This window comes from Salvelinus sp. IW2-2015, linkage group LG31, assembly GCF_002910315.2.
Source record: "Salvelinus sp. IW2-2015 linkage group LG31, ASM291031v2, whole genome shotgun sequence".
In the NCBI taxonomy this organism is placed as follows: Eukaryota; Metazoa; Chordata; class Actinopteri; order Salmoniformes; family Salmonidae; genus Salvelinus; species Salvelinus sp. IW2-2015.
The window spans coordinates 22,353,012-22,365,747 of record NC_036870.1 but is presented as its reverse complement, the minus strand read 5'-3'; the positions used below and the strand labels follow the sequence as shown (position 1 = coordinate 22,365,747).

The following is a 12,736-nucleotide window of genomic DNA, read 5'->3' as shown; positions in this document are numbered from 1 at the left end:
CACGGCCTCCACAATGGATTAGGCCAATCAGACAGGCACCAATCAGACAGGTGTCTTGTGCTCCATGAAAAATGTTTTGCGACTGACTGCTCGACTAAAGAAATCTCGGTCCACCAACAGCCTGTCAACCAAACAATCGACTAGTCGACTACATGGCCCTAGAGTGTGGAGTTTATTAGTTCATAATGTGGGCCATTAAGTTTGCTAGCTTTGCCTCAGGATAAACGAACACACACACACACAGTACATCTGTCATAGTACAGCTGTGTGACAGCCTTCCGGATGGAAACTACTGGAGATACAATCATTCTTGTTATCCGAAGTACAGTATACTCAGCCTTCGTCTGAAATGGCACCCTATTTCCTATATAATGTACAACTTTTGGACCAAAATCCTATGGGTAGTGCAAGGGGAATAGGTTAACCCTCTTTGCCACCCAATTCCCCTCCATATAGCAACACGCAATGGCCATGAAGACAGATGATGTTATCTTTTTTATCCAACCTCTCCTCTGGCTCCCAGCTGTTCACAACTGGGGTTGAAATTAGAAAACAGAAAAACAAAACATCCATCTTATCAGCTTATGTCTGTTTATTAGAACGCTTAATACCGAATGAGGTCATGCTTTCTACTGAACCATCAAAATGGGCAGAGACAGGGGTACAAGGGGTGGTCCCAGTGGTGTGTACATCTGGTTCAGAGGTAAGCGCCAGCGACAGTGTGTGTGTTCCACTGCTGGGCTTCAATGGACTCTAGGGATTAAGGGGGAAGACCCCCCATAGGGCTGCACTGACAACACATATCTGCTCATCTGCTCAGAGACAAGGGAGGAGAGGAGAGAAGGAAACCCCCTGTCCTCATCCCTCCATCTCTATCCTCATCTAGGGCGTAGGGAGAGGAGGGATGGAGGGGATGGAGGGAGAGCCCTAGGGTGGACCAGTAGCCTTTCACTCCCAACACCTGCCAGCCCATCCTGTGAGGGAGTCCAAACGCAACACACGCACACTCGTGCCAACATACACACACACTTTACTAGTTAATAGAAGAGTTCCATTGCTCAGGCAATCCGTTTAGTCACACATCATTGCTGCTTGCTCATGTAGACTTTACACATCAATAAGCTTTATAAAGACCCAGATATACTGTAAATCAGGAGCTTATATTCATGCAAAGACCAGGGCGCATATTCATAAACCCTCTCAGAGTACGCATTCTGATACAGAATCAGATCTCCCCCAGTCCATGTAATCTTACTTATTATGATGTAAAATGCTAAACTGATCCTAGATTAGCACTCCTACTCTGAGACACTTTATGAACRAATCAAATCAAATTTATTTTATATAGCCCTTCGTACATCAGCTAATATCTCGAAGTGCTGTACAGAAACCCAGCCTAAAACCCCAAACAGCAAGCAATGCAGGTGTAGAAGCACGGTGGCTAGGAAATACTCCCTAGAAAGGCCAAAACCTAGGAAGAAACCTAGAGAGGAACAAGGCTATGAGGGGTGGCCAGTCCTCTTTTGGCTGTGCCGGGTGGAGATTATAACAGAACATGGCCAAGATGTTCAAATGTTCATAAATGACCAGCATGGTCAAATAATAATAATCACAGAAGTAATCGAGGGTGTAGCAAGTCAGCACATGAACACTGATAAACATATTCATAAAGAGTAGTGATACTGACAGAAACACATACAGTAGGTCTCTCTGACCCAGTTCCATTAGAGGTTGAACACTAGCATCACTGTACTGCCATCCATGACTTTACAAAAGTCGCTAACACACTCTGTTCTATATGCCATGGTTGACGCCATCGCTTGATGCTAACAGGCTAGGGTGAACTATGAATGACCGTGATGATTTAATTCAGTCCTCCCTTCTCTACAGGCTGGGAGGAAAAGTGGTGGGAAGGGAGAGAGAATATATCCACCCTCCCTCACACACGCCTCGTCCCGCTGGGCTTAGGAAGGAAAAGCAGAGGGTAAAAGAGAGGGAGTGAACCGTCTTTCATCCTGCTTTCCCCTCCCCACCTCCCTCTCCTCTCCTGAGGAATATCTGATATTATCTTTCTTATCCAACTCCCTAAACCCAATCCCAATGTCCCGTCTTCTCCTCTCCAACCCAAAATTCCAACCCTCCTCTCCCCTTCCTCCCCCCTTACTCTATTGTCTCATCTGCTCCAGCGTGGCTCCCAAGTGGCGCAGTGGTCTAAGGCAGTGCATCTCAGTGCAAGAGGCGTGAATACAGTCCCTGGTTCAAATCCAGGCCGTATCACATCCGGCCGTGATTGAGAGACCAATAGGGCGGCACACATCGTAAATAAGAATGTGTTCTTTACTGACTTGCCTAGTTAAATAAAGGTTCAATAAAACATTTTTTTAAATTATCACAGCTGCTCCTCCAGAGGAATATCAAAACATTCCCTTTCTCATTTAACTCCCACCTCTATCCCTTCCCTCCCAATGTACAACATCCCCTCTCCCTAATTTAGATTAACATCCCTCCCCATTCCTTACCTCCTCTACTGTCTAAGCAGCCCCTCCAGAGGAATGTCAAAAAATCCCTTTCTCAAACTCCCAACTCCACCCCCCCAGAAATACCTCTACCCCTCGGGGATGCCTCTGTCATGGAGGGACGTGTCAGGACACGAGAGACAGGCCAGAGGAGAGATAACAAGACAGGGGTAACATCTCTGGATCAGATAACCCTGATAAATAAAGCCAGGTCAGGTCACTGTAGATCCTGGAGAAACCTTCACTGACTGATTGGGAGAAGCCTGGATGAAACCTGGTTTATGGACTATAGACTTAACACAACAACAGAGATGTGGTCTGAATCAAGAACAAGAACTTTAATTCCTGAGATGAATATTACAATTGAGGCTGTGGTTTGAAATCTTATTTCAAATTTAAGGAATTTGGATAGTAACAATTGAGCTTGGGTAGGTCCAGTTTGGCACCTCCCTTCAGGAATTAGAGATTTGTAGGACATTCTGGGAATCAGTGTTCTCTCCCAGCTGGGCATCCTTACAACACTGCTGGGAACCATGTCTGCTACAATCCTTATGAAATGACTATCAGCTGTGAAAACTAAAAGACACTCTTTTTTTTAAAGAATGCAAGGCCAACAATTTCCTAAAAAGTAAGAACCACACACATATGGAAGCACACACCAGAGCACATACACACACACAAACTGATCCATGCAGAGAACTGAAAGTAGGGTGTTCTTGAAGAGCTCAGTACAAAAAGTAAAATGTCATTGTACTGACTTTTTTAGGCCACCTCTTGTATAATTTTTCTGAGTGTTAAAACACTGAGCGTTTTCAGTTTCCTGTTAATCTTTCACCTTGACCTTCATCTTTGTATTGATTCTCTGTGCTTAGTGGGCTACTGATCACTCACAACAACAAAGTCACACACAGTCACACACTGTGCTTAGTGGGCTACTGATCACACACACCAACACAGTCACACACAGCCAGAAACAATCCTGTGCTTAGTGGGCTACTGATCACACATCACAACACAAGTCAACACAGTCACAACAGTGCTTAGTGGGCTACTGATCACACACACCAACACAGTCACACACAGTCAACACTGTGCTTAGTGGGCTACTGATCACACACACCAAACACTCACACACAGTCACACACTGTGCTTAGTGGGCTACTGATCACACCCCACAAACGTCACACACAGTCAACACAGTGCTTAGTGGGCTACTGATCACACAACACCAACACAGTCACACACAGTCACACACTGTGGCTTAGGGCTACTGATCACACAACACCAACACAGTCACACACAGTCACACACTGTGCTTAGTGGGCTACTGATCACACACACCAACACAGTCACACACAGTCACACACAGTGCTTGGTGGGCTACTGATCAACACACAACACAGTCACACACAGTCACACACAGTGCTTAGTGGGCTACTGATCACAACACACCAACACAGTCACACACAGCCACACACTGTGCTTAGTGGGCTACTGATCACACACCCAACACAGTCACACACAGTCACACACAGTGCTTAAGTGGGCTACTGATCACACACACCAACACAGTCACACACAGTCACACACTGTGCTTAGTGGGCTACTGATCACACACATCAACACAGTCACACACAGTGCTTGGTGTAGGCTACTGATTACACCATTAGAGACCATACAAAAGAGCTGAGGACTGACGTTCCTTGCAGCAATCTATGGCGTCACACTGCATTGTGTTCAGGAGCCCTGTTGTGTTGCATTGAGCAGCAGAACACAGTGAAAAACATGCAATGGTTTGTCTGAATTCACTCCAGACCACAATACTATAATAACTTATTTAATGAGGAGGACTTAGGGAGAAAGAAAGAGAATGAAAGAAAAAAGAAAGAAAGAGAGAAGTGAGAGAGAGAAGCAGGAAAGAGAGAGTGAGAGAAAGTGAAAGAGAGAAAGCGCTGGAAAGGCTGTGAGAAAGGGACTGGGAACTGGGACTGTCTGGCAGCAGCCATGCTGGCTGGTTTAGGCCTTGGCATCCTGCTTCTACCCTCCCATCATCCTGAGTCTTACCATCAAACAGCTTAATAAAATGAATATGCCCTGGCAATGGAGCAAAGCACTTCAGTTTAACTACATCAGAGCAAGCCGTTCTCCACAGAGAAAACACTCTAACCTTAAAGGCGACTTTCTCAAAACAGTACATGCAGCTGGAGTGGAGTGCATAGCAGTGGGCTATAGGATGGTTTTTATAATGCCTTCTAGAGAACATGATATTTACATATACTCCTGACTGCATCATACCAGGACAAGCAATATGAGGAAGGACAGACCTGTAGTAACCTGTGTTATCGCATGGTACTACTTTTGATTGTCCATTCTATTACCACATGGTTATGTTGTGAGAGAATGCAAAGAGTAAATGGATAAGATACCGAATCCTTCCACCAACCCCATAAAATGATGAATGGGCAGTGATCTCTAGCCTTACAACTGGTTTATAATGTATACTGTATCCGTCACTATCTATTCTTTACTATCTATTGCATCTTAGCCGCTCTGTCACTGCTCATCCATATATTTTATACTTATATATTTTCATCCCATCCATTTACTAGATTGTGTGTATTAGGTTTTATTGTGGAGTTGTTAGATATTAGGTTTTGTTGTGGAGTTGTTAGATATTAGGTTTTATTGTGGAGTTGTTAGATATTAGGTTTTGTTGTGGAGTTGTTACATATTACCTGTTAGGTACTGCTGCACTGTCGGATCTAGAAGCATAAGCATTTCGCTACACTCGCAATAACATCTACTAAACCATGGTATGGCTAACCAACATCATATAACCATAGGTCATGTACAATAACACGCGAATAACATCTCCTAACCATGTGATTATGTGACCAATAACATCTGCTAACCATGTGTATTGACCAATAACATCTGCTAACCATGTGTTATGTGACCAATAACAATCTGCTAACCAGTGTGTATGTGACCAATAACATCTGCTAAACCATGTGTATGTGACCAATAACATCTTGCTAACCATGTGTATGTGACCACATAACATCTGCCTAACCATGTGTATGTGACCAATAACATCTGCTAACCATGTGTATGTGACCAATAACATCTGCTAACCATGTGTATGTGACCAATAACATCTGCTAACCATTGGGTATTGTGACCAAAACATCTGGCTAACCATTGTATGTGACCAATAACATCTGCTAACCTGGTATGTGATCCGCTATAGACCTGACATAACACATGTCATGTGCATTGCTAACCATTGTATGACCGAGCAATAACATCTGCTAACATGTGTATGTGACCAATAACATCTCGCCTAAACATGCTGTATGTAACCAATAACATCTGCTAACCATGTGTATGTGACCAATAACATCTGCTAACCGTGTATGTGACAATAACAGTTCTAACCATGTAGTGACCAATACAATTTTTTCTGACAACCAAGAAACCCATGTCGACATTTGACCATGGCCTTCCCCCTGACCTCTCCAAAACCTGCAGGAGGAGTTCTGAAAATCCCTGCTTGCTGACCCACTTCACTCAGTCCATGAGAGTGAGTTATGTGTGTGTTGTGTGTGTCCTTCTCGCCTGGCTAGAACACTTGGAATCACAATCCCACACACACCTGTGGAGCAACTCTCCACTCCTCCTATTCTCGAATCGCTAAGAAAGGACATGTAAACTATTGTCCTAATCTCCAACCCACTGCCGCTCCACCCACTGCGCGGCTCTGTGATGAGAACATGTAAACCTTTGTCCTAAATCCCAACCACTGCGCTCCACACCGCGGCTCTGTGATGAGGAACATGTAAAACCTATTGTCCTAAATCCCAAACCACTGCGCTCCACACCGCGGCTCTGTGATGAGGACATGTAAAACCTATTGTCCTAAATCCCAACCACTGCGCTCCACACCGCGGCTCTGTGATGAGGACATTCACATCACCACGGATCGCGATGACGCGACCCCTGTGGTCAAAAGCAAATCGAGAGAAAGTGGTCGACAAACCCAGGAGGAAACATGTTTACCGAGACGTCAAGAGAGATTCAATTATGATCCGTTTAGCCTCACGATATCGCGGACAGTATCAAGATCGTGGAGTCTATCAATTAAATCAAATTCCAAGGCATTTGATGTGGATATGAACAACATGGTTTTATAGATGCATAAAATAATTTGTTTTACTAAGGCAAAAAAATCACCTACATAATGTAGTGTTTAGTTTACTATTTCTTTAAGTGTGAATCACTGTCGTTTAGTAAACCACTGCCCTACTAGAAGCCGTTCTCACTCAATCTCTACTCCGTTATTATTGAATAAAGGCGCAAAGTGATCTAGCCTACTCGTCGAGCTCACACTCTGCTCTAGCTAAAAAGATAAGGAACTCTCAGACAGATGTCTTAACTAGTCTAAATACACGAGAGAGTAAATCTACTCACCTCTGAAAAACTTACTTGAACGGAATCCTATGTATTGTCTGTTAACTGCGCCGCTCCATCCGTGCATAAAGGAGAAGCTCCGCTTTCCAACGTGAACTTTTGGTCCACTGGATCACTAAAACAATGAATTCGACAGTGCTTTACGGAAAATGTCTTTCCTGTCTACCTTATGAACTATATATTTTTCACTTGGGCATTATTCCTAATGTAGCAAACACAGGCTACACAACCCCACGCTCGTACCGAAAATCATGTGCATTGCAGTTTAGGTTTGTAGCGCTCGCCCTGACCAACGTTGGACCAATGAAAAGGCAGAGTTGTAACAGTAGGCGGGGCCGTTTCGTGCCCTCACAACACTACAGGCGAGGAGTTGGYGTCCCTGCAATGCCATCGGCATTCGGCACTAGTAGTCGGGCACTGCTGTTCGTGCATGCCAACCGGGGCGACAGACTGGGGTGAATCCCGTGTCTACCCACTGTATTTGCACAGCTGTCACGGTATGAACTGGCTCTTCCATTTTCACTGCCCCGACCCCTAACGATAGGCTATGAAAACKGATCCAGATTAGCAAAGGGGTAGCAGACTATTTGAAGGCTAGGCTACATGGGCCCTACTTAGGTGTGGAGAGTGGTGGATTTTAATGACAAAAGTTAATTTCTTCTGTATGGATGAAAAATAATATGAATATAATCGATGAAGCCATTACATTGCCACAGATATTAACTTTACTTTGAACATCAATCCTCCTCAAGGACAAGAAATATTATTTTCAGAACAGAACTGAAGATCAGGGGCATGTCCAATTGGCCCCACTCAAATGAATTTGCCTCAAGACTGGTTACAGAAATTGCATTAGGCAGACAGCAAACAACAAACACATTAAATGGAACCAGGGACAGGACAAACAAGTTCATCCCTATACCTTAACTGCAGTTAGGCCTAATGGACTGCAGACACACTGCAGCATGGCACAGGCGTGTCATGGCCTAGAAAATAGATTTCCACTTCAACTAACTGGCCCTTACTATGATGACAGGCCAGATATGGTTGTCGTAATCCAGCGCTGCCAACTTGATTGGCATCCACCCTTGATTGGTTCCAGTACCAAGGGCGAGGGATGGGCAGAAAACTGACTGTCTGATCAGATCAATCCGTCTCAATTTAATACAGAGGAAGGAAGGAATTTTGTAATGAAGGAGGAGTCGGTGGATATCCTTCATTTGTATCCATTTCACTGCATTGTGTATTTTATGTCCTTTATGTACCATGATCATGATACCAATTAAAGTTAAAACTTGATTTAGAGGGTAAGCAACTTTTATTTGAGCATAAATGAATTGTGCCAACTGCCATTGTCCTGGCACAGCACAGCAGTATTCTAAATGTTTTTATTTTCCCGAGTGACGCAGCGGTCTAAGACACTGCATCTCAGTGCTAGAGGTGTCACTACAGACCCTGGTTTGATCCCGGGCTGTATCACAACCGGTCGTGATCGGGAGTCCCATAGGGYGGCGCAAAATTGGCCCAGAGTGGTTAGGGRACGGTTTGGCCGGGGTAGGCCGTCATTGTAAATAAGAATTTGTTCTTAACTAGATTGCCTAGTTAAATAAAGGTWAAAAAAAAAAAGCTCTGTTCGGTGTGATAAGGGGGTAGAATGAGGGGATAGAAGGCTAACACACACACACAACCATCTCTCTCTCTCTCCTCTCAGTATTCAGACAGACAAACCCAGTAATCCTTCCTGATTTACAATCAAAATCACACGCACAGACACACACAGTTGGTATCTTCCCTTTGACATCACTCAAGAACATCTGCTGTTTAGGTTCCTGAAACTAAAATCAAATCCAGCAAAATCCTGAGAAACATACCTACTGTATATGTATTGTCACTGCTGGGAGGTGAATACTGTTCAGAGGATTGAAAAACAACCTCTGTATAGTATTGTCACTGCTGGGAGGTGAATACTGTTCAGAGGATATGAAAAACATACCTACTGTATAAGTTTTGTCACTGCTGGGAGGTGAATACTGTTCAGAGGATATGAAAAACATACCTACTGTATAAGTATTGTCACTGCTGGGAGGTGAATACTGTTCAGAGGATATGAAAAACATACCTACTGTATAAGTATTGTCACTGCTGGGAGTGAATACTGTTCAGAGGATATGAAAAAACATACCTACTGTATAAGTATTGTCACTGCTGGGAGGTGATACTGTTCAAGGTATGAAAAACATACCTACTGTATAGTATTGTCACTGCTGGGAGGTGAATACTGTTCAGAGGATATGAAAAACATACCTACTGGATAAGTATTGTCACTGCTGGGAGTGAATACTGTTCAGAGGATATGAAAAACATACCTATGTATAAGTATTGTCATTGCTGGAGGTGAATACTGTTCAGAGGATATAAAACACTACCTATAGACGGTTAGCTGAGAACGTCACGAAAACTGTGCACTCGCTTCAAAGGACAGAAGGCCATGTATTGTATGGTCGATGGCTAGATTGCTAGCAACAATGACAAGAAACTGCCATGGGAAACCAATAGAGGCTTGTTTCAGCTCGTTTCATTTTGTTCTTGATACCATGTCTTGTTTTGAGGTTTTGACTGGTGTCACGTCTATGCTAATATGGCAAAACAATTTTAGCTAGCTAGTTAACCAACAACTGTGACGAGTATTTGAGAGACAAGTGCTCATTGTGCAACTTGATTTATGTTTTCAATCAAAATTGGAGACTAAATATAGTTAACGTGTTATCAATCTAAGCCAACACAGTCTGTTTGCCCTGTAGTTGCGCACTGCGCACGTGTCGGTTTCCTGCTGAACAACCAACCCATCTATTAGTATTGTCACTGCTAGGGGTGAAATCTGTTCAGAGGTTGAGGTGATGTAAATCTGTCATCCCACTGTTCTGTCTATTGAACACTGTATTCTTAAACCTCTGTGTTTCTCACTCAGGCAGGCAGTGTGTTTCCACCTGCGCTACAGAGCACAGACCCCCTCCATAGTAGCATTCTCTTCCTCTCTCCTCTTCCTCAGCTGGCCTATAGTTCATCCTGTAATTGCGGCTAGCTGTCACAACAGCCCCCGACCAGCAGCTATATTTACTGGAGAGCCAACAAACAGACCAGCAGCCTGGTAGAATCACTTAAAGGAGCCGCTCAGATTAGGAACCAGAGCCATGGGTAGAAGGATTAGAGCCAGGACTGGTCCCAGATCAGTCTGTGTTAGTAGACCAACAGGAGTGTGAAGGTAGCATCATTTCTCTGGTATGCTATTAGGCTAGTGTCAGGATATTGGGCGATGCAAGTCGGTCAAAAGAGACTGTTAGGTGAAGTGAGCTGCTGTCTGGCAGTAGGGGAATGGCTCTGGCCACCCACCTCCAATAGTTTTTACTAACCTCTCCCGTTTCCCCTCCCCTCCAGGCCGAGCTTCCCTTTGGTCGTGATGAGGCAGAGGATCCTCCTTTTTCTTGACGTAACGTGCATTTAACTAACAGCCCCTCTCCTCGCTGTTAGGCTAATTCACACACAGCAGAAGTAATGTTACGCGGACCACCTCTCTAAACATCTCAGCCGACACCCCTCACACACACACACCCTATCTCACTCCCTTGCAACCTCAGCACTTGTGAACACTTACATGGGGAGACCCACTCGGACATACTACGTACGGGGGAGGGTTAGAGAGGGTGACAGATGAGATGGAAGTGGGACAGGGAGGGAGGGATCAGTGAGAGGAGGGTAGGAGGGAATCAGTGAGACAGGGAGGTTAGGAGGGAGGATCAGTGAAGACAGGGAGGGTTAGCGAGGGAGGATCAGTGAGACAGGGAGGGTTAGGAGGGAGGGATAGTGAGACAGGGAGGTTAGGAGGGAGGGATCAGTGGACAGGGAGGGTTAGGGAGGGAGGATCAGTGGACAGGGGGGTTAGGAGGGAGGGATCAGTGAGACAGGAGGGTAAGGGAGGAGGATCAGTGGGACAGGGATTAGGGAGGGATTAGGGAGGGAGGGATCAGTGAGACAGGATCAAATGTACAGGGAGGGAGGGATCAGTGAGACAGGAGTGTAGGGGGAGGGCTCTGTGAAATATGCAGATTGCTGTTGAGTCTATGGTTACATTACACCCTACTAGACACCATATAATGGAGGCCATGTACAGCAATGTCTCAGGCTATTTACCACCCTGGGAAATTGCCTGGTTCATTGTCAGTACGAGGGAAATACCTTGAGTCCTTACACTGAACCACTTCTACTGTGCAGAGTGAAGTGTGTAGGCAATGTGGAGTGGGGGTCTAGCCCTTGCGCCTTTAAAATTACTTTAGACTTACCAACCTATGGCTGTTCTGTGTATGTTTCTTTTTGGGTGGTAAGCAGTGAGACAGACACTGCTGTTCAGCCTCAGTCAGACGTGGGCAGATTATAGGGCTGTCATGCCCTGTAGCACAGTTCCTTTGGTGGTAATGACAGGGCTTTGACTGATGCAGCTAGGCCTACGTCCAGCCCCCAAGCAGCAGCTTTACTGTGGGCTGGTAGGAAAGGAACCTGTTGGCTCCAGGTGTTCCTCTATGACACACAACCCACCAGCCCTAAGCTACCTACAAGCCCAGCACCATATAAATGGATCCACCCATCACAGAAGTTCTACCCATCACAAATGAATATTTCTATGGTCATCTCTCTCCTCCCCCCAGACTGTGCAGGAGAGAAAAAAGAGACGGGGCATCTCACTGGCTACAAGCTTGTGACATACTGTAGTTCCCATAGAAAATCCATTCAATGTTTATTTGAACTGTACTGACTATGTCATACAACGTGACTTGTTGTGTCAGTGAAACATCTCTCCACTAGCGTGTGACTACAGCTCCATAGAAAATAAAACCATTCTACTCCCCGTTTCCCCATTCTCATTTTTTTATTTTCTCTCTGTCCTGCTTCGTAGAAAGACAAACAAAGACTTGTGTTTATTGGGAAAGCCTTGTGGAAGCTGTGATGCAACTTTCATCAACAAGAGAGAGGAAAACGCATAGTAAATGCAGCTAGGCTGCCACTGTAGCGTGAACACAAAGGCAATGTTTCCCATTCCCCTGCCCACATACACAGTACAGACAGACAGAGAGACAGAGACCAGAGACAGAGACAGAGACAGAGCAGAGAGAGTGTGTTCTCTGGGCCTGGAGTGGTTGTGTCATGGCTGGCTTGACCTAGACTGACTAAATATACCCCTCTCCCCTCTCCAACTCCTCCCATCCTCCTCCCTCTCTTCCTACCGTCCTCCTCTCCTCCTCCCCTCTCATCCTCCTCCTCTTCCCTCCTCCCTTCTGCTCTTCCCCTCTCTTTTCTTCTCAATCCCTCTCCTTCCTCTTCTCCTCCTCCCCTTCCTCTCCTCTCCTCCTCCTTCTCCTCCCCATCCCCCTCATCTTTCCCCTCTCCTCATCCCTTCTCTTCTCCTCCACTTGTCTTCCTTCCTCCTCCCCCTTCTCCAACCACCACAGGCTTATAAGGCCTGACCTCTGTCTGTTTGTAACACACACCTTTCAAACACACACTCACTCTCCAAAAAATGTAAGGAAAACATACATGCAACAAAGCACACATTCCTCACAATGTTCTAAATCATGTCCATGGGACTGAAAGTACAGAGGCAGCGTGGTATGGAATCTTCTTTTACCACAAAGTACAAGCCACTCAGTAAACATTAGTCTTGTGGGCCATTGTTTCCTCAGTATGTGGGATACTGGTTA

The 12,736-nt window shown here is 45.1% G+C and overlaps 1 protein-coding gene across 4 annotated transcripts in view; it reads right to left on the bottom strand.

Annotated features, from left to right (window-relative positions):
• LOC111955725 (rho family-interacting cell polarization regulator 2) overlaps positions 1-12,736 on the bottom strand; it is a 107,529-nt gene that overhangs the window by 69,664 nt on the left and 25,129 nt on the right. The window contains exon 1 of one of the 4 annotated variants that reach the window (XM_023976020.2): positions 6,987-7,249. The exons of 2 other annotated variants lie outside the window; for them this stretch is intronic. In XM_023976020.2, coding sequence (XP_023831788.1) covers positions 6,987-7,053 — 67 coding nt within the window. In that variant the 5' untranslated portion in view covers positions 7,054-7,249. Of the gene's footprint in view, positions 1-6,986; positions 7,250-12,736 lie in introns of those variants that run through there. One more of the 4 variants, XM_023976021.2, reaches the window with a different exon arrangement.